The 23240-nt window shown below is 42.3% G+C and overlaps 1 protein-coding gene across 11 annotated transcripts in view; it reads right to left on the reverse strand.

Annotated features, from left to right (window-relative positions):
• The window catches only part of LOC143973688 (NACHT, LRR and PYD domains-containing protein 12-like), a 280532-nt gene that overhangs the window by 60210 nt on the left and 197082 nt on the right, over nt 1–23240 (reverse strand). For 9 of the 11 annotated variants that reach the window (XM_077474547.1, XM_077474562.1, XM_077474597.1 and 6 more), the window contains 3 exons: nt 19181–19341; nt 10679–10850; nt 1116–1181 (listed from right to left, as the gene is read on the reverse strand). The exons of the other annotated variants lie outside the window; for them this stretch is intronic. In XM_077474547.1, coding sequence (XP_077330673.1) covers nt 1116–1181; nt 10679–10850; nt 19181–19341 — 399 coding nt within the window. The remainder of the gene's footprint in view (nt 1–1115; nt 1182–10678; nt 10851–19180; nt 19342–23240) is intronic. 11 annotated transcript variants of the gene reach the window in all.

The following is a 23240-nucleotide window of genomic DNA, read 5'->3' on the forward strand; positions in this document are numbered from 1 at the left end:
TAAGGTATAGGCTTGGCAGCTCAGTGAGTCACCTGCCTGGCTGAAATATATTAAAAACAATACATCAGGAACGGTCTGCAGTGAAATTAAGCTAAACTGTATACAGTGTGTGTAAATATATATATTTCTTTTTTATACACATACAAAGACGGGATGTATATATATATATATATATATATATATATATATATATATATATATATATACACATACACACACACTAAATACACTGCAGCTGTCTCACCCGCCTGCCTGAAGTATATTAGTGACAGAACACCAGGAAGGAATTGCCTGCCTGCTGAAACTAAATGAAATTACAGTCTCTCTGTCTCTCTCTTTCACAAACGCCACCAACGCACTACACATGGCCGACGTGCCGGTGGCCTTATATAGTGTGGGGCATGTACTTAACACCCTGAGCCATAATTGGCCATAGGAACCCTGCCTTTGGCCAATTATGGCTCTGTTTGCTTACAATGCTGTGATTGGCCAAAGCATGCGGGTTATAGTGCATGCTTGGCCAATCATCAGCCAGCAATGCTCTGCGATGATGCAGTGCACTATGGGCCATGACGCGCAGCTCAAATTTGGCCATAATGTTCGATCTTCATCGAACAGCCAATGTTCGAGTCAAACTTACGTTCCACTTGAACTCAAAGCTCATCCCTAGTGATCACTATGAAATCTCTGACATAGCGCTCATATAGTATTATTCATAAACACATCTGTTGGGTTATGATGTCACAATATCTCACACAGATAGAAGCATTTTGATATCTGAAGTTGTCAGGCTACAGTTTTTAAAGGGCAATACAGAATACAGTGGTCCATTGGTGAGAACACATTTTATAGATCAATTTCCTGCAATGAGCTTCTGGCCGTGGAATAAAATGGAATACAATTTAGTGTTCAAGAACTATGAACCTGGTAAGAGAAGACAGACCCCAGATCCAGTATAATCGGTGTACATAGATCATCATTATAATTTCTAAAGATTCAGATCTAGAAGTCCTCAGTGGAGTAGATGGTACAAATGAAGTGAAATTATTCCAACACCATCTCCGCACCTTACACAAAGTGATTCCTGTGATAGATACACTACAGGTTTTATTTACCTTTCAGCTCCGGGGTCAGGGAATGTCCGAGTTCATCCAGCAGAATCTGATCCGGCAGATCCTCACCTATAGAGAGGAATATAAGGTGATGGCTCAGAGTCATGTATGATTGAAGCTGACCTTTCACAAACACCAATCTACACATTACAATTATGTCCAAGCATCAGAATATGACAAATCCTATGTTACATGTAACATGTCAGAGTAAAGTTCTCCATATTCTGACCATATATAAATATACAGAAGTGATCTGATTAAGATTGTGTTCTGAATAAGTGTACGGAATAGAGTTGAAGTGTGATGTTGGAGTGAAGAGAGATAGAAAAGGGCTCTGTTCATTGCTACTAGCAAGTTAGTGTGCTACAGTGTAGAGTGAAAACAGTGATAGTGTAGTGTTAGTGCAGTGCGACCATTCATTCTTATAGTTTGGTGTTTCAGGGGGTGTTTACTGCAGGATATGAACCACTTGACCACCGGGCACATAAACCCCCTTCCTAACCAGCCCAATTTTCAGCTTTTGGTGTTCTCACATTTTGAATGACAATTACTCAGTCATGCAACACTGTACCCATATGAAATTTTTATCCCTTTTTTCACACAAATAGAGCTTTCTTTTGGTGTTTTGTCTTTACCGCTGGGTTTTTTATTATTTGCGCTATAAAAGAAAAAAGACAGAAAATTCTGTAAAAAAAAAAAAAAATTTCTTTGTTTCGATTATAAAATTTAGCAAATTAGTAAATTTTCTTCATAAATTTTGGCCAAAAATTATACTACTACATGTCTTTGGTAAAAAAATAAGTTCAAATTGGTGGATATTATTTGGTCTTTGTGAAAGTTATAGAGTCCACAAGCTATGGTGCCAATATCTGAAAATTGATCACACCTGAAGTACTGACGGCCGATCTCATTTCTTGAGACCCTAACATGCCAGAAAAGTACAAATACCCCCCAAATGACCCCTTTATGGAAAGAAGACATTCCAAGGTATTTAGAAAGATGCATGGTGAGTTTTTTGAAGTTGTCATTTTTTCCCACAATTCTTTGCAAAATTAGGATTTTTTCTTTTTTTTTCCCACAAAATTGTCATATTATCAGGTTATTTCTCACACACAGCATATGCATACCACAAATTACACCCCAAAACACATTCTGCTATTACTCCCGAGTACGGCGATACCACATGTGTGAGACTTTTACACAGTGTGGCCACATACAGAGATCCAACATGCAGGGAGCACCTTCAGGCACCCAGGCCAATTCTGACATTTCTCTCCTACATGTAAAAATTATAATTTATTTGCTAGAAAATTACATAGAACCCCAAAACATATATATATATATATATATATATATATATATATATATATATATATATATATATATATATATTTTTTTTAGGAAAGACCCTAGAACATACAATGGCAGTTGTTGCAACTTTTTATCTTGCACTGTATTTGCGCAGCAATTTTAAAAACAAAACAAAACAGTAAACAGTAAAGTGAGCCCAATGTTTTTGCATAATGCGAAAGAGGAAGTTACGCCAAGTAAATAGATACCTAACATTCCACCCTTCAAAATTGCACACACTCGTGGAATTGTGCCAAACTTCGCTACTTAAAAATCCCCATAGGCGACATTAAAATTTTTTTACTGGTTACATGTTTTGAGTTATAGAGGAGGTCTAGGGTCAAAATTATTGCTCTCACTCTAAGCCCCTGTACACACGGTCGGAGATTTCCACAACCAAATCCGTCGGATTTTGTCCGTCAGATTTAGTCTGACGGATTGAGTCCGAAACTGTTGCATACACACGGTCGGACTAAGTTGTCGAAAAATCTGATCTTTCAGAACGTGATGACGTAATTTCGTTTCGATGGGACTACGTTCAGGCTAGTAGCCAATAGCTTTGATGTAGGAATTTGATCTGAGCATGCGTGGCACTTGGTCCGATCAAAATTCTCTACACGTGATCGGATTACGTCCGACCGGCCCAGTTGGTCGGGAAATATTTCCAACATGTTGGAAAATTGGGTCCGACGGAGATTTGGACGGAATCAGTCCGATGCATACCACACACAGTCGGATTATCTGACGACACGGTCCGATAAGACGCATTCCGACGGATTCTCCGACCGTGTGTACGCGGCATAACGTTTGCAGATGTGGGCTGGACTTACGTATGCATTCGCTTCTGCACGCGAGCATACGGGGACAGGGGCGCTTTACTTTTTTTTATTGTTCATTTTACTTTATTTATTTTAGTTTGCCACTTTTTTCCCCAAAAATACATTTTTTGATGACTTTTATTCCTTTTACAAGGAATGTAAACATCCCTTGTAATAGGAATATGGCGTGACAGGTCCTCTTTACAGTGAGATATGGGGGTCAATAAGACCCCGCATCTCACCTCTAGGCTGGGAAGCCTGAAATAAAAAAAATTAAAAAATTATCCTGGCTTCGATCGTAGCGGTGAGTTGGTAGAAGCACCAAAGGGTGGCGCGAGGGAGGGGATGTCCACTGTTGCCTCCCATAAGAATGATAAAGCAGCAGAACAGCCGCTATGATCATTGTGGTGTAGAGAATCGTCGGATGAAAAACTGATATCTGAATGATGCCTGCAGCTGCACCCATCATTTAGATATCCCCGCACAAATTCAAGGATGTCATATGACGGGCGGTGGGTGGCAAGTGGTTAGAATGCAATTTTAACACAAAGTTGTCCATTTATACAATATTTCTTTCAAAATATTTTTATTAGCAAGTAACAAAATAATTACACAGTACGATATAGACATTGAGCATGCGAAGAGATTCGGTGTACAGCAAGTAAGCAATAACAGTGGGACATAGTTCCTATAAAAATGCGTCAAAGAGAACAATGGTTTATGCAATTCGGATCATAAAAGAGAGTAATTCTCTAATTAAACAGTCAAGTGTCATATAATCCGGGATCACCAGGGGAGGTAAAGATGGTGACTCCCCAGGCTAAGATCTATACGTTAGCGTAGAGTACAAGTACTGCGAGTGCAGTCATTTTCGGCGATAGGGAAATAGGATAGCGATAGAAGTTAGACTAGAGACAAGAAAAGGAGTAGAGGAGGGAAAAGAAAAGAGAGGGAAGTAGAGAAGGACAGGAAGGCTGCGGGTCGACCGGTCCGCACGGACCCAAGCCATTTATAGTGAGGGTCTCCTTAATAAGGTGTAGTTTAGATATCTAAAAGGTCGGAGTCTAGGTCAGGGGGTAAAAAGTGTGTGATCCATGGCTGCCAGATCTTACGAAATCGGGGCATGCGATCTAGAATTTTCGCGTCAATTTTACAGTGGATCATTGCTTGCGTGACCCTATTTTTAAATTCGGCTACGGGGAGTATAGGTGTCTTCCAAGCCCTAGCAATCGTTTGCTTTGCTGCTGTTGTAAGTTGGAGAAATAGGGACAATTGGTATCGTGTGCAATTGTGGGGTGCAAGATTAAGCAAGGCTAGAGATGGATCGGGTGGTATAGGGTATCCCAAAAGTAATGACGTTATCTGGAATATCGTTGTCCAGAAACTTCGTACAATAGGACATGTCCACCAGATATGTATATGAGTGCCTGCATCAGCACAGCCTCTAAAACATGAGGCGGGGTAACCAGGGACAAATTTAGCTATTCTAATGGGGACCAAATACCACCGCAAGAGGACTTTAAAATTTGCCTCAGAGGCAACAACATTTTGAGAAGCTTTACAGGTGTTGGCCCATATCTGCGTCCATATATCATCGTTGTAGTCTATATTAAGGTCTGCAGACCATTTTGAGGTATAGGGAGGGAGGGGAGCAGGCGGGGAGGTGAATTGAGAGTACAGTTGAGAAATAATGCCCGGCGCATGTGGGTCAGAGTCGCATATTTTTTCATAGGGTGACATATATTCTTGCGCATTATCAAATTTAGGTAGTGAGTTTACAAAATGGGAAATTTGTAATTAGCGAAAGCATTCCTTATTGGGGAGTCGGAATTGAGCTTGTAGGATAGGGAAGGGTTTGATCGTGCCATATTTTGTAAGATCACAAATTCGGTCCAGGCCTGCCCGAGACCAAGCTTCAAATAAGCCCGGCTCGGAGTAGGTTGGGCCAAATAGGGGGTGTCCAAAGATAGAGAGCAACGGTAAGTGTTGTGATTTAAGGTGAAAAAGTTTGTGGTTCATGTCCCATACTTTAATGGAGTGCTGGGTTATCGGATTAGTAAGTTTACCTCTTTGCGAGGGGGGTAGCCATAGAAGATTGGATATAGTAATAGGGTGAGCATCTATGGCCTCAAGACTAACCCAAATCGGTATTTCAGTTTTGGCATGATATAGAGTGAGCTGGGCTAGCTGGGCTGCATAGTAGTAATAGCGGAAATTTGGTACACCTAGTCCACCCTGTGCTTTGTGACGATAGAGCGTAGACTTAGAGATTCTGGGTCTAATAGACCCCCATATGTATTTGAAAATTTTGCTTTGTACAAGGCGATGATAATAGGGTGGTATTGGGATTGGAAGAACCCGGTATAAATAGAGTAATTTAGGTAGCACCGTCATTTTGACTGCCACGACCCGACCTAGCCACGAAACACATAGCGGTTGCCAGGCGGCCAAAAGACTTGTCAACTTTCGCAGCAAGGGTAGATAGTTGTGATGGAATAGATGTGAGGGATTAGCTGATTATACAATATTTCTAACACATAGCATGTACATATCAAAAATTACACCCCAACATAGATTCTCCTACTCCTCCCGAGTACGGCGATACCACATGTGTGAGACTTCCAGAGACTGGCCACATACAGAGGCCGAGTACAGCCGATATACAGTATATATACATACATACTTTAGTCCAGCCGGTGGCCAGCTGTGCATGTGGGTACCGTTAGTACTTTCACATCTATCACCACATAGAAAGCTGGCATCCTGCCTCATGTATTGAATGCTGACACATGTAGTCCATACATTTTATGTTACTATTATACATCATAGGGAATGCTGGTATTTGTAGTCCTTCTCTTTTTGGCGATTTTATGTTTATCATCATGCAGATAGCTGGCTCCTTGCCCTACATATCATATGCTGGTATTTGCAGTCCGTATACTTCATGTTACTAAAACTCACTGATGACCTACTAACTGCTAAAACCAATGGCCACTACTCCATACTCCTACTTTTAGATCTTTCTGATGCCTTTGACACAGTTGACCACCTGCTCCTCCTCAGCAAATTACACTCCCTTGGCCTCTGCGATTCTGCTTTATCCTGGTTTTCCTCCTACCTATCTCAGCGCACTTTCAGTGTTGCTTACAACTCCATCTCCTCCGCTCCCCTTCCTGTTGGGGTACCCCAAGGTTCTGTCCTTGGGCCCCTCCTATTCTCGCTCTATACCTCTTCCCTGGGCCAGTTGATAAGCTCCCATAGGTTCCAATAACACCTCTATGCCAACGACACCCCAGATCTATCTCTCCACTCCTCAACTCACCCCCTCGATCTCCTCACAGATCTCCAACTTATTGAATGACATATCAGTATGGAGGTCACACCATTTCCTTAAACTCAATCTTTCTAAAACTGAGCTTGTTATATTTCCTCCTTCACGATACCCTCCCCCCATGACTTCACCATTAATATCAACAACACAACCATTGGTCCCTCCACACATGCCAGGGTCCTGGGTGTAATCCTTGACTCTGACCTCTCCTTCAGCCCTCATATCCAATCACTGGCTAAATCCTGCCGCCTTCACCTCCGCAACGTCTCCAGAATTCGACCCTTCCTGACTAATGACACCACAAAGCAACTCGTTCACTCCTTGACTATTTCCCACCTTGACTACTGCAACTCTCTCCTTAATGGCCGACCCTTAATCAGACTCCTCCCCCCTTCAGTCTATTATGAATGCTGCTACTAGACTAATGCACCTCACTAATCGTTCCGTGACTGCCGCCCCTCTCTGCCAATCCCTTCACTGGCTTCCCCTCCCCCACCGTGTAAAATTCAAAATGCTAACCATAACATACAAAGCAATCCACAACCTCGCCCCCATCTACATCACCAACCTCATCTGCAGATATCACCCAAATCGTCCCCTCCGCTCCTCCGACGACCTCCTGCTCTCTAGCTCCCTTGTTACCTCCTCTCATGCTCGCCTTCAAGACTTCTCCGGAGCCTCTCTCATCCTCTGGAACTCCCTGCCCCAGTCTGTCCGCTCAGCCCCTACCCTGTCCACCTTTAAGAGTTCCCTGAAAACTCATTTATTCAGGGAAGCCTATCCCACACCCACCTAACTGTCCCCGAGCCACCCCCCATCAAATCAAATTCTCTGTAGCTATTACCTTTTGTACCACCACACCCTCCCTTTAGAATGTAAGCTCTATGAGCCGGGCCCTCCTGTACCTTTTGTATTGTACTGTAATTGTGTTGTCTCCCCTATACATTGTAAAGCGCTACGTAAACTGTTGGCGCTATATAAATCAATAATAATAATAATAATAATAATAATAATGTTATCATTATCTTCATATGGTATCTTGGTCATCACTTTTTATAATTATTTTTTATTATTTAATTTTTTTTTGTTTTTTTCCTGAACCCAGGCTGGCCACGATCACCAGAATTGTCATCGGTGTGGCTCATGAAGGGAGGGGGGAGGAGTCATAAGAGGGCCAATGAGAGCTGCAGGGCTGAAGAGCCGGAGGTGTGCCCCTGTGGGCTTGTGTAAATCCAGGAAGTGGACAGGCAGCAGCTTCAGCTGCCCACAGGTAAAATGGCCGCAGCCAGACTTAGTGCAGCCAGACTTAGTGGAGGAAGATTTCTGCAGCATATCACAGTATATAGAAAATATTATGCAAAGTGGTTGGAGGGAAGCTTCAGAATGGCAAAGATGTTTTATTACAAATTATGTGAGCAGACTGCAATTCCTCTTTAAGTGGCTGTATCCCATTGTTTCTGTCTACTTTGGGAGCAAAGTATTATGGGATGTATATGTGTATGTGGATTAGCTGTGAGAGGGGAGGGGGGATTTCTCCTGCAGCCCTTCCTAAAGGCTGTCTATTTATCTCTTGTTACTGAATGTAGTTTACCCCAAACTGTGTCATTATGTAAAGAAAGGGGGGTTGTCCCCTAGGTGTATATCTCTCTGTACCTGTGTTTGAATAAACAGTCTTGTGTTTTCCACCACCCTACACTGATGTCTCAACAAGTAACTGGGTGGGCTAAGGGATCTTGGATCATGCTGGTACCGGGCAAGGGAAACTTATACTGCGGACATACTCCTCTTGAGTATGGAGGTCCGTCACAGTCACCCCTGCACATCTGATAAAGAGCAATGTGTTTGTCTGTATGTCAGGAACATGTGCATTTTGTGAGTGTTCTGTGACATGCAGCAATGTGAACCAAGCTTTAGATTGGAGTGGTGTGAGACTGAAAATACTTTTCAAGGGTGCCTTGACTAGAAAAATGTTGTGAAATGCTTTCCTACACTAACATGTGCACCTGCTGGGCACACTGTGTGAACTGCGTGAATAAATACAAAGCTTCCTCTGATTGGCTGAGGTGGAGAGGTGGGTAGATGATGTCATGATGTGGGATGGGATGTTCAAGTCCCATAGCCAGAACAAAGCACTGTGTAGAGTTTATACAGAGCACTTGGGCCAGCATGGACCAAACGAATTAGTTAAAGTAAAGCTGGAGATTCGTTTTAAGGTTTGACCCTTTGGGTATCTATACCACAACATTTATATTTTATTAAAAAAATAGAAATATATTGTGTTTTGTGCACTAAAATATCTTTTTACTGCAAATATGTTTGATAAACTTTTGCCTTCAGAATATATATAATGTGTGGGGATTTTAACGAATCTTTAGGCCTAAAATGTGCCATTAATTAATCGTGGCCCTATGACCGAGACAACTGTGGATCAAATAAACATGCGACATGACTTAATACATAAAATAGACCTGAGGTGTGCCTTAGTCATCTGGCCGGTATGCCAAGAAAAAGGGGGCATACCCAAGATAAGTAATGAATGATCTTTTTTGTACAAATAAAACAGATAACAAATCACTTCCAATGGTGCATTTAATATTTTTAGGGTTTACATTCACTTTCCATTTTTATAACCTCCATTCCAATGTGCAGTAAAGAATGATTTTCTAAGACAAGGTTGTTTCCATGTAATCTAATATCAGTTTTCAGATAGAAATATTTTAGTAGTTAGGAGACTGGACATGGCGTTCCAGAGAAAGGGGGAGGAGTAATGTGGTCACATGGTTTACAGTCCATAAAATAAAACATTATTAGATATCCTATCTATACTGTTAAAAAATATAAATTCTGATCTGACTGTGAGGATTTGTTTGGAAATGGGAACAAGAGAAAATATGCCAAAGAAAAAAGGAGAGAAGAAAGATAGTGGTGAGGAGTGCGGTGTATGTGTACTGTGTTTATCACTGACAATGGAGTTACATTTGGGATAATTAGTGTCAATTAGGCTTGTGCAATTCGTTTCGTAACTAATCGAAATTCGGCCGAATTTTGCATCCAAATGTCCGAATAAAAAAAATAACGAATTACAACGAATACGAAAGAAATATAACGAATGAATTCAAATGAATTCGACATGATTCGGTAATTCTTTAAAGATCTAATGAAACAAAAGGTCAGCTCAAAGTAAATCTTATAGTCCAATCAGCTAATTAATTTTTTGCTGGAGGTTGGATTACTGGCAAAGTGCATTCCTGAGAACTGAGTTAGAAGGGTGTTGTATTGTATTTGAGCAGAAGTACTAAATGATTTCAACATGATTCGACATTATTTCAACTGCATTCAAAATGATTTCAACATGATTCGACATTATTTCAACAGCATTCGAAAATATTTTGTGACCCGAATTTAGGGCCATGTATCTCGGAGTTACTTAGTGCTAGAAACTGCCAGTATTATTGTGTTTGCATACCAAATTTGGGGTTTCTAGCTATAAGTGACCCCGAGATATGTGGCCCCAAAATCGGGTCGCAAAATGTTATTAGTTATTAGAGCAGAGAATGACATTTTGCGACCCGATTTTGGGTACTACAACATATCCAAATTTGGAGTTTCTAGCACCAAGTGACCCCGAGATACATGGCCCTAAATTCGGGTCACAAAATATTTTCGAATGCGGTTGAAATGTCGAATCATGTTGAAATCATTTCGAATGCAGTTGAAATCATTTAGAATCCGGTAGAAATATTTTCAAATTTGGTTGAAATATTTTCAAATGTTGCTGATTTTTCGAATTTGGTAGAAAACTAAATGAAAAACGAATTTAAGGAAGTTAACGAATATAACTAAACGAAATTAATGAATTAACGGATTAAAACGAAACTAAACAAATTTTTTCCTTTTGCACGTCTAGTGTCAATCATTATTTTGGGATAATTGGTGTCAATCATTATTTTGTGATAATTGGTGTCAATCATTATTTTGGGATAATTGGTGTCAATCATTATTTTGGGATAATTGGTGTCAATCATTATTTTATCACATTGTTGTCTGAAAACACAAAGTCCTGTTACCTGTCTGTGTAATCTCATCCAGAACTGACAATAAATTCGGATGAGGATGATCTTTCTGTAGTACATAGAGACATTCCAAGAGTCCAATCACAGCTTTTCTTCCCAGATCCCGAATATCTTGTAACAAGGTGTGAGAGAAGGAAGACGGGTCTTTTTCCATTGATTGGTATTTCTGGAAAATATAACTTATTATTGTTTCATATCTGCTGTTAAAATGTAACTTTTTTTGGAATAAATACATAAAATGATTCTGGGGGCTTTGAACACTTAAGTCAGAAAAGAACATCTTGTTACAAGGGAGTTATACTGGGTACCGCTGACACATGCCTGAACTCTTCCTGGCCTTTGTGTGCTTTTACATTTCTCCCATCACAGTTGGATGTAATAGGACAATACCAGAGCTGAAGGTGTTTTCCGTCAGATATGGCGACCCATCAGATTTAGTAATGGAAGTGATGTTTTGTTGCGGCCATCTTGCTACACCCTGCACTCCTCCACAGTAAGAATACAGTGAGAAGGCGGCAAGCGGACATCTTTATACACCCACCGGAGTCTTGCATTACACACTTATTTTTAACATTTAAATTAAGCTTATATAGTCAAATTAAGTATTTTGAAATCCGTCTGAATCTTTACATATTGAATTTTAAAAGCAGCGGTGAGCCTGGTGATCTCACATGTTTGCTAATATGATAGAACGCAGCGGATTAGAAAAATCAACATCAAAACAGTCTGACAGATTTCAATATTCAATTTGACTATATAAGCTGAGTTTACTTGTAAAAATAAGAGTAAAATGCAAGACTCTGGGTGATCACATTCACCTTTCTTCTCTAATCTAGGCCAGTGAGAGATTGCAGTTGGTAAATGTGATCACTGAGGCAACTGAGGATTAAATTGTAACCACTCCATTCCCTCCTATTCACACATGGCTGCCTATGCTGTCCTGCATACTGGGAACATAACATGACACACCACTGGAGGGCGCCATTGTCCCAATATTGTTTCCTACTTTCTTGTCATCACACCTTACTTTGTTCCTTTTGCTCCACGATCCTATCGAATGGAGTGTCCAGAGGAACTGCAGAACCACCAATGGAGCTGCCAAACTTTTGTTTGCTTCCGATGGACCTCATCGTTGTTTTTTTTGGGTCTTTTTTCAGACTAAGCTACATACTGGAGGTTTTATTTTTAGTTTTTTTTAGTTGGGTATCTGTTATAATAGTGGGGGGATTTTGTTTGTCACATTTCTCCAATGTACCTTAGCTTTTGATACCATTCCACAATGGATTGGCTCCACGGTTTTTCGTCGTCACTACATAGCCACAGATCTATTGTTATTATCTTGCTGGGATGCAGTAGTGGGTTATAACAGTCATGGCTGATAAGGTTAAATTTCTGTCTTGGAATATAAGAGGCTTGCAAGGCTACCCCATGTACAATCCACTGGGTGATCTCGGACCCACAGGGTTGATACATGGCGGTAGACATGTGCATTCGTTTTCGTCCGAATGCATTTTCGTCCGAATTTCAGCTATTTTCGTTTTCGTTTTGACAAACGATAACGAAAGCACAAAATCCGAAAAACGAAAGATCCGACATAAATAAATGCTTTATTTTCGTTTTCATTGTTACAACAGTTCGATATAGAATAGGAGATTCGACATGACTCTGACAACAATCTGTGTCTATAGAACCTGTGGTCGAATGTGCTTAACCTTACCTCTATTAGTCCAAGATTATATAGAGAAAATATTCGACAGAGAGAAAATATTCTGCAAGTTACTGTCCTAAAAAGTGTTTGGGGACCCGGGTCCTGCCCCAGGGCACATGTATCAATGCAAAAAAAAGTTTTAAAAACGGCCGTTTTTTCGGGAGCAGTGATTTTAATAATGATTAAAGTGAAACAATAAAAGTGTAATATTCCTTTAAATTTCGTAGGGGGGGTTGTCTATAGTATGCCTGTGAAGGGGCTCATGTTTCCCGTGCTTAGAACAGTCCCTGCACAAAGTGTCATTTATGCAGGAAAAAAAGTCCTTTAAAATCACTCGCAGCTATAATGAATTGTCGGCTCCCGTAATACAGAGAACACTCATTGAAAGTCATTGATAAATAAATAAATAAATAAAAAAAAAAGCGTGGGGGTCCCCCAAATTCAATTACCAGGCCCTTCAGGTCTGGTATGGATATTAAGGAGAACCCTGCCTCAAATTTAAGAAAAAATTTGACGTGGGGTTCCCCCTAAATATCCATAGCCAGACCCTTCAGGTCTGGTATGGATATTAAGGGGAACCCCGCGTCAAATTAAAAAAAAAATTGACGTGGGGTTCCCCCTAAAAATCCATACCAGACCCTTTATCCGAGCACGCAACCTGGCAGGCCGCAGGAAAAGAGGGGGGGGCGAGAGAGCGGCCCCCCCTCCCTCCTGAACCGTACCAGGCCACATGCCCTCAACATTGGGAGGATGCTTTGGGGGTCCGTGACCCCTCAAAGCACCTTGTCCCCATGTTGATGAGGACAAGGGCCTCATCCCCACAACCCTGGCCGGTGGTTGTGGAGGTCTGCGGGCGGGGGGCTTATCAGAATCTGGAAGCCCCCTTTAACAAGGGCACCCCCAGATCCCGGCCCCCCCCTGTTTGAAATGGTAAGGGGGTACAAAAGTACCCCTACCATTTCACAAAGAAAGTGTAAAAAATGGTTAAATAAAACAAACACACTTTTGAAAAATTCCTTTATTAAAAATAAAAAAATAAAAAAAAGATTCCAGCGGCGGTAATCCACTCTTGCTATCCAGCGACGGACGATCATCTCTCCAGCGATGTCTCATGTCATCCAGCGCAGCGAATCCTCCGTCCTTCTGTCTCCGTGGAGGAGACACTGCAAGGATTCCGGCGGATGACGTTTCTTATATACGGAGGGCGGGGCCACCCGTCACCTGACCCCGCCCCCCTCTGACGCAAGGGGAAACCCGGGGTTCCCTGTGACGTAGGGGTGACCCGCACCCCTCTGATGTAACACAGGCAGGTTTCCGTTACATCAGAGGGGGGCGGGGTCACCCATACGTCATGGGGAACCCCGGGTTTCCCCTTGCGTCAGAGAGGGGCGGGGTCAGGTGACGGGTGGCCCCGCCCTCCGTATATAAGAAACGTCATCCGCCGGAATGCCTGCAGTGTCTCCGTGGAGGAGACAGAAGAAGGATGCTGCGCTGCGCTGGATGACATTAGACATCGCTGGAGAGATGACCGTCCGTCGCTGGATAGCAAGAGTGGATTACCGCCGCTGGAATCTTTTTTTTATTTTTAATAAAGGAATTTTTAAAAAGTGTGTTTGTTTTATTTAAACATTTTTTACACTTTCTTTGTGAAATGGTAGGGGTACTTTTGTACCCCTTACCATTTCAAACAGGGGGGGGGCCGGGATCTGGGGGTCCCCTTGTTAAAGGGGGCTTCCAGATTCTGATAAGCCCCCCGCCCGCAGACCTCCACAACCACCGGCCAGGGTTGTGGGGATGAGGCCCTTGTCCTCATCAACATGGGGACAAGGTGCTTTGAGGGGTCACGGACCCCCAAAGCATCCTCCCAATGTTGAGGGCATGTGGCCTGGTACGGTTCAGGAGGGAGGGGGGGCCGCTCTCTCGTCCCCCCCTCTTTTCCTGCGGCCTGCCAGGTTGCGTGCTCGGATAAAGGGTCTGGTATGGATTTTTAGGGGGAACCCCACGTCAATTTTTTTTTTAATTTGACGCGGGGTTCCCCTTAATATCCATACCAGACCTGAAGGGTCTGGTTATGGATATTTAGGGGGAACCCCACGTCAAATTTTTTCTTAAATTTGAGGCAGGGTTCTCCTTAATATCCATACCAGACCTGAAGGGCCTGGTAATTGAATTTGGGGGACCCCCACGCTTTTTTTTTTATTTATTTATTTATTTATCAATGACTTTCAATGAGTGTTCTCTGTATTACGGGAGCCGACAATTCATTATAGCTGCGAGTGATTTTAAAGGACTTTTTTTCCTGCATAAATGACACTTTGTGCAGGGACAATTCTAAGCACGGGAAACATGCGCCCCTTCACAGGCATACTATAGACAACCCCCCCCTACGAAATGTAAAGGAATATTACACTTTTATTGTTTCACTTTAATCATTATTAAAATCACTGCTCCCGAAAAAACGGCCGTTTTTAAAACTTTTTTTTGCATTGATACATGTCCCCTGGGGCAGGACCCGGGTCCCCAAACACTTTTTAGGACAGTAACTTGCAAATTAGCCTTTAAAATTAGCACTTTAGATTTTGAACGTTGGAGTCCCATAGACTTTAATAGAGTTCTAAAGTATGCTATATAGTTAGCTCCGTCGAATCTTCTTTATACATTCGACAGACACCATAAGCCTTCCAAGACAGATTCGACCGTAACTCATGTGGATTTTCGGACGAATGCAATTTTTGAACGAAAAACGAAATAAATAAAAACGAATTTCGGGAGTAACTAAATAAATTAAGTTTTCAGACGAAAACGAAATTCCGAAACGAAATATTTTACTCTGCACATGTCTACATGGCGGTGGTTCTGGATGTTTGTTATCACAAATTGTTATTGATAAATGTTTATTTGCCTCCTCACTTTCAGGTCCAGATAATTTATGATCTACTGGCTGAAGTGGCCCAATTTGCTAACCTTCCTATTGCCTTGATGGGTGATTTTAATGCTGTGTTAGACGTGGAATTGGACTCTTCCAATCCGAACAGAATGGGTAACTCTCATCTGGTTAGTTGGACAAATGTAGCGGGGCTATCAGAGTAATGGCATTGGAAGCATCCAGCAGTCAGGTGCCTCTCCCTGTATCCACAGCTCATAGATCCTCAGCCAGGATAGAGCTAGCTTTTGGCAACAGGCTTTTGTTGATGTTCCTTCCTAATATAGAATATTTGACGGGGGTTTATCTGACCCTAACCCTCTTTCTCTCTAACGTATCCTACGGGGCAAAAGGGGGAGGATGGCAGTTGTCAATAGGGATGAGCTCGATGTTCGGGTCAAACATAAGTTCAACTCGAACATTGGGTGTGTGCCAGTTTGCCGAACAGTGAATATTATGGGGCGTTCGCGGGAAAATTTGAGTGCTGTGGAACACCCCATAATGCACTGTGAGATCGCAGTGCATTGCTGTATGATGATTGGCCAAAGCATGCACCTGACCTGCATGCTTTGGCCAATCACAGCTCTCTCTGCTGAGAGAGCCATAATTGGCCAAAGGCAGGGTGCCTTTGGCCAATCATGGCTCAGGGGGACTAAGTCCACACCCCACACAATATGTAAAGTAGTGAGTGTACAGCTTGTATAACAGTGTAAATTTGCTGTCCCCTGTCAGTTCACTCCTCAGAGAAACGGAAACTGTGTGTTTACACACACAGTTCAGGGCACACGGAGAACCCGGAGCGACCGTGGGATCCCGGCGGTGATCAAAACCGCCGGGCACTCGCATCGTCTTGGGGAGTGAGCGGGAGGTGCGCACGCGCCCCCTAGTGGCCGTTTATGTTACTGACGTAACATAACTGCGATTCGTGTGACTGAGCCATGTTGCCGCAGTACAACTGCGGTGGCTGGCCAGCAAGCGGTTAACAGGGGCATGTAATTAAAAATTTTCATCTAATATTTTAATGCAGGGCTCATTGCTGCACCCAACAAGAGTAACTGTGAGTGCTTACAGTCTTGTGGCACCACTACCCAAGGCCCAATTCGTCTGCCCCTGTTTAACATGGGCATGCAATTACAATTTTTTTATATCAGATTTCACAGCAGGGCCCGTTCCTGCACCCAACAAGAGTAACTGTGGGGGCTTACAGTGTTCTGGTACCACCAACACCTAAGGCACAATTTTCTGCAGAGTATATAGGGCAGGCTGTATAGTATATATACTGCTGTCCAGAGTATATAGTGCCTAGGAGCCTGGGGGACCCTCACGCCATTTAAAAATAAATAATTGGAGTGGGGTTCCCCTTAATATCCATACCATACCTGAAGGGCCTGGTATGGATGGGGGGGGGGCTTTTTTTGATATTTTTATCTATATTGCCAGGATCTGACAATACATTACAGCCGTGAGCAGTTTTAAATTAAATTTTTTCCATTTAGAAATGTAATTTTTCTTTGGCATTGTTATAAAGATGGGAAAGATACACTACTTTACAGGCATACTAAGGACACTATTTTTAAAGGAATATTTCATTTTTATTCTCCACAATTTTATCCCTGACCTGTCTGACATTTTCCCTGACCTTCATGATGCTGTTTATTCAGAACTAAGGTTCTCTAACAAACCTCCGAGGGCTTCACAGAACAGCTGTATTTATACTGAGATTAAATGACACGCAGGTGAACTCCAATAACTAATTAGGTGACTTCTGAAGGCAATTGGTTCCACTAGATTTTAGTTAGGGGTATCAGAGTAAAGGGGGCTGAATACAAATGCCCACCTCCACACTTTTCACATATTAATTTATAAAAACAATTAAAACCATTTATCATTTTCCTTCCACTTCATAATTATGTGCCACTTTGTGTTGGACCATCACATAAAATCCCAATAAAATACATTTACGTTTTTGGCTGTAACATGGCAAAATGTGGAAAATTTTAAGGGGCATGAATACTTTTCAAGGCACTGTAGATCTATAGTGCTCTTACTTTTCGAAAAGAAAATACTTTAAAAATAATTTTAAGACAAATTTTGTCAATTTCACTACAAAACCAAGTTGGTGAAAACATTCTGCTTATCCCCAGATGACACGCAGCTATAGGAAGATGGTATCATGTCTGATATGCATATAGGGTTATGGATGGGAGACTAAGATGTGAGAGCTGCAATGTAACATTGGGGATGATGTACTTATACAGGCATTATTTCTGTGCTAACATTGTCATATTACTGGACCTCATACAGTATATTGTAGTCCAAATGGGCATTCAAATATTTGTGTAAAAAGTAAATATATTCCATGATTGTGAAGAATATATGGTGCCATATAGTCTTCACAATCATGGAATATATTTACTTTTTACTTTTTTTTTACTTTTTTTTACACAAATATTTGAGTGCCCATTTGGACTACAATATACTGTATGAGGTCCGGTAATATGACAATGTTACCACAGAAATAATGGCTGTATAAGTACATCATCCCCAATATCATAGAAAACTATGGTGAAGTCATAATGATTACACACTCACCCCTCATTCATGTTTCTGAAGCCTTATTATAACACTATATACAATACAGTAAGCCATCCCATAGCACACATACACTTACATACAACATACTGTCTAAATTCAAGGTCATTCAAGGAACAGCGCACTATACTAGGTGTAAGAAATCTCTGATTTGTATTATGAGAACATTAATTTGCTACTGTGATGTGAAGAGTATTTTTAGCAATGAAAGGATATAAAAGAAGATGGTTACAATATACTGTAGATACAATTGGATACATTGATAGAAGCAATTTTAAAGGCAATTGGGGTGGATTTACTAAAGGTAAATAGATTGTGCACTTTGAAACTACAGAAGAACGTATTTTCCCCAGAGCTTAGTGAATGTGGTGTAGTTCTGCTGATTTCCATCATCCAATCATGTGCAAGAATAATGTTTATTTTTCTTGCATCTGATTGAGTATTCTTTGCAAAATTAAGCTTCATCGCATTTGGTAAGCTCTGGGGAAAATGAGTGCAGCTGTAGTTTTCTACTAAGTTTTTCTAATGCCGCGTACACACGATCGAATTGTCCGGCGTACGTAGTCTGACATACAATCCGGCGGATAATCCGGTGGAGTTTCTACTGAACGGACTTGGCCACACACAGACACACAGAAAGTCCGACATTCGCTTGTGCGATGACGTACAGCACGTACAATGGGACTAGAAAAAGGAAGTTCAATAGCCAGTAGCCAATAGCTTCCTTTTTCGTACTTGCTTCTGAGCATGCGTCATTCTTAGTCCGCCGTACTAGCATACTGACGAATGTATTGTCCACTGAAACCCAAGTCCGACGGGACGATTGGAGTGCAAAAATACTTTCTTAGTCCGCCGGACTTCACGCTGGAAAAGTCCGCTGAAGCCCACACACGATCGAATTGTCCGCTGAAATGCGTTTCGGCGGACTAAGTACGCCGGACAATCTGATCGTGTGTACGCGGCATAAGTGTACAGTCTATTTGCCTTTAGTAAATCAACCCCTTAGTGCATTATTACATTCTGGTGGGAGAAAGTCCCCTTTATTCTGGTGGGAGCAGTTGTGTAAATGGTTTCAATATTTTTTTGCGGGATGTAATGAAGTTTTGATATGGTCATGTTTATTGGGAGGACTTATATGTTCAACTGTTTATGATCAGTATGGAGTGATATGGTGTACAAATATAAAGGACTCTATGTTTGCAACTATGAATCAGAGTTCCCCTTTACTTCTACATATATTGCTGTAGGTAATTTAGAAATATATTTTTCTTACCTCTGTGTTTAAGACATTCCTAAGTTTTAGTTCTACCAGGACAGTATGAGGATCCATGTTCTCCAGGATGTAGATCAGATCATCTCTATAATACTCGTATATCCTCCTCAGTGATGGATCATCATATGATGACAGCTGGCAGCGGAGCCTCCCGATGTCCTCTAGAAAAACAAAACAAAACACAGAAATACATTTTCTGATTTATAAATGATGCAAATTAATATCCAGCATGAATTTTATCTCACTGGAGATCTCTGCAATTGGGAAAAGGAGCACTGGAGGTGAGAATCACTATATCACTATAATCAATACATTAATTGCCCTGCAATTGGGGAATTCTTTTTGCACAAACAAGCTACTGAGCTATAAATCTTCACTGAGAACTTTAAGCTTTACCTATTTGAAGCCTAACTACAGATCAATAAAAAGGTAAAGTAAAAAAAAATAAAAAATATATATATATATATGTGCAAACTTTTGGCACTATATAAATCCTGTATAATAATAATACTATTAATAATTTAAAATACTCCCCTGCAGTATTTCCTTTTTTACCACTAGATGGTGCTCCTCTCCCAGGTAGAATAATGCCCAGTGTCATTCATTCCATTTTCTATGAGCTGCGGGTGTCAAGGACCGACCCCCCGGGGAGTGACCTCAGACCCCTCTAGACTTACAGGAGAATACTGAAGGGAGTATTCTGCATCATTCAATACCTGCCCACTGAGGACCAGAACATAGAGCCCGGGAATAAAGGGATGTATAATGATTTTTGCAATGCAAAAATGATATCCAAAGGGGGTGAAGGGGAATTGGGAGTGCTGGAATTGGGTTTTAAGGTTTATTTCTCAGATGAATATAAAGATATATTTTATTAGCTGTGTATTCTATTTTAAAGTATATGATGATTTGCTGTACTATGTTATCATGCTCCATTTGATATCTTATGAAAAAAGGGTCAATGACTCCTCATTCTGGTCTCCAATTTATAAAATAGAATTTTGGATAGATCTAATATATTATTGGATTGAGTTTAGTTTGCTAAGCAATGTGTCATATACAACTGCAATTTTATTTTCATAAAATTGTATTTTCATCTTTTATAAATCTGTGACAACACAGGATGACAATGAAGAGACAGGAACAGGGTGGTGTCACCTTATAAGAGGAAATGCCTCAACAATGACTGGCATGACATGATCACCAGGGATTATTTTAATAAAAGTTGCACATTTATATAAACGATTAAGCATGTCTGGAATTGTAGAAATACCGTATTTATCGGCGTATAATACACACTTTTTCCCCCTGAAAATCAGGTGCAAATAATGTGTTCCGGTATTTTCTTTGGGCTGCCTCGGAGGGGAAGGGTGTATGAGCGCCGCCAGATTACACAGAGGGGGATCTCCCGTTTACTCGGCGGCCTCTGTAATACGAAGTCCCACCTTCTGGACTGGCTCCTATGATAGACATCCTGGCATTGAACCAGTGTTCTGTCTATCATAGGAGCCGGTCCAGAAGGCGGGACTCGAGGCTCTTAAGTAAATGGGAGATCTCCTCTCTGTGTAATCTGACGTGAGACTGCAGATGGGCGCTGATCAGGCTGCAATTATGGGGCTGCAGATGGGCACTGCTCGGGCTGCAATGATGGGGCTGCAGATGGGCACTGATCAGGCTGCAATGATGGGGCTGCAGATGGGCACTGATCAGGCTGCAATGATGGGGCTGCAGATGGGCACTGATCAGGCTGCAATGATGGGGCTGCAGATGGGCACTGATCAGGCTGCAATGATGGGGCTGCAGATGGGCACTGATCAGGCTGCAATGATGGGGCTGCAGATGGGCACTGATCAGGCTGCAATGATGGGGCTGCAAATGGGCGCTGATCAGGCTGCAATGATGGGGCTGTAGGTGGGCACTGATCAGGCTGCATTGACGGGCAATGGTGGGGCTGCAGATGGGCACTGATCAGGCTGCATTGATGCGTGCCCATCAATCTGGTTGCATTGATGGGCACTGATCAGGCTGCATTGATGGGCACTAATAAGGCTGCATTGATGGGCACTAATCAGGCTGCATTGATGGACAATGGTGGAGCTGCAGATGGGCACTGATCAGGCTGCATTGATGAGTTCCCATCAATCAGGTTGCATTGATGGGCACTGATCAGGCTGTATTGATGGGCACTAATCAGGCTGCATTAATGGGCAACGGTGAGGCTGTAGATGGGCGCTGATCAGGCTGCAATGATGGGGCTGCAGATGGGCACTGATCAGGCTGCAATGATGGGGCTGTAGATGGGCACTGATCAGGGAGAGAAAGAGGTGGCCGAATAATATATCCTATGGAAGTGTGATAACCAGATAGCAAACCATCCACCATGATTGCCATAACAGTAATGCTTTGTATTGTTACAAAAACGGTTTATAAGACAGAGCCTCGTTGATGCCAGAAGAACGTATGGCATCAAGACGCTCTATCCAGATAGATTCTCAAGAGGGAAACGGTTTGTCCCAATCCTCACCTCGTGGGTCTTTAGGGACCACAGTAACGGTGATAAATGAAATAATCAATCTATGATATGCCCTTTATTTTTGTAGCACTGACCCCCGAAGGAGCTGCTGGTTTTATTTGGCTTACCGTTACCTTCTTGACCTCGTCTCTGTCTAGGGTTTCCCGGATTGATGGCCCAAAGAAATGTAGAAATTGACACTGAATCTTCTTTTGGGTTATATATTTGAAATAGAAACAAGATCTCTCAGTTTAGGGTAGAGGGTTAGGAGGAAGTTCAGGCACTTTTGGACTGCAAAAATAGAAAGTCTCTTATAGAAGAAATCCAGAGAATGACCATTTCACAGCTGGATTCTCACAACCTCCGGATAGACCTCCTCTCACTAGGCCTAGCAGCCAGTAGGGTGTTAAGTAAAGTAAAGTCTCTGCCACAGACTTGGATGTGAAATACTTGAGCAAAGTCTCTGCCACAGACATGAATGTAACTGAGGGACATAGACAAATTTAGAGAACTATCATAAGGTACCAGTATCTCTCAGCCAGTCCGGCGATACCGTATGAGTGTAGATCCATGAAGTGTCCTTCAACTGAGCCTCCAGGCTCCTTTAGAGAAGCGAGCCTTGTGTATGGCCTTCTCCTGAAGAGTCCTCCCCTGGATGCTTCTGCAGTTGCTGGACCTCTCCTTAGATGAGACGGCACCGGACCACCCTTGGATCCTCAGGCCTCGATATCCATTCAGGCCTATCCCTGCAGTTACTTTGCCTCTGGCTATCCAGCCCTGAGAGTTGGAATTGCATGGATCCGCACCCCAGGCCAGGAGGACAATGGGGGCTGGTCAGGAGGACCAGGACTAAACAGACAGACAATATCTACTGGGGGGGAACCCTGAAGCACGTGATGTCAGTACCTTAAATACCACCTCCCAGAGTGCACGGCAGGAGGACACTCCTACTGGGCTGGTTCCGAGAAAAAGTGGCACTCAATACACCCAGATAAACTGCGTTCTACTACTTGCCGGCGGTGATCGCGACACCTGCGGCCAAGGAGAACCCAGTGCAATCCAGCCAGACTGGTACTGAAACCATAATTTAGCAAAATTAGCCCTAAAACCCAACTGTGGTTTCAGGAATATTAATTTTCAAAAACATATAGCGCATGCTTGGGTGGCACAGTGGTGTAGTGGGTAGCATTCTCACCTAGCAGTAAAAAGGGTCGCTGGTTTGAATCCCAACCACGACACTACCTGCCTGGAGTTTGCATGTTCTCCCTGTGCCTGCGTGGGTTTCCTCCGGGTACCCCGGTTTCCTCCCACACTCCAAAGATATGCAGGTAGGCTAATCGGCCTCTGTCCCAAATTGGCCCCTAGTATATGAATGGGGACCTTGGATTGTGGCCTCCTTGAGGGTGTAGGGACCGATGTGAGTGTGCGATGTACGAGGATAGGGACAATTGTAGACACTCACTCAGGTTGAACTGGATGGACTGGTGTCTTTATTCAACCTAACTATGTAACTATGCTCGTCAGGAGTCACGCTACATATTAATACAC

The sequence above is a fragment of the Lithobates pipiens genome, unplaced genomic scaffold, assembly GCF_037356315.1.
Source record: "Lithobates pipiens isolate NorthernLeopardFrog02 unplaced genomic scaffold, aLitPip1_a1.2 Scaffold_115, whole genome shotgun sequence".
NCBI classification, from domain to species: Eukaryota; Metazoa; Chordata; class Amphibia; order Anura; family Ranidae; genus Lithobates; species Lithobates pipiens.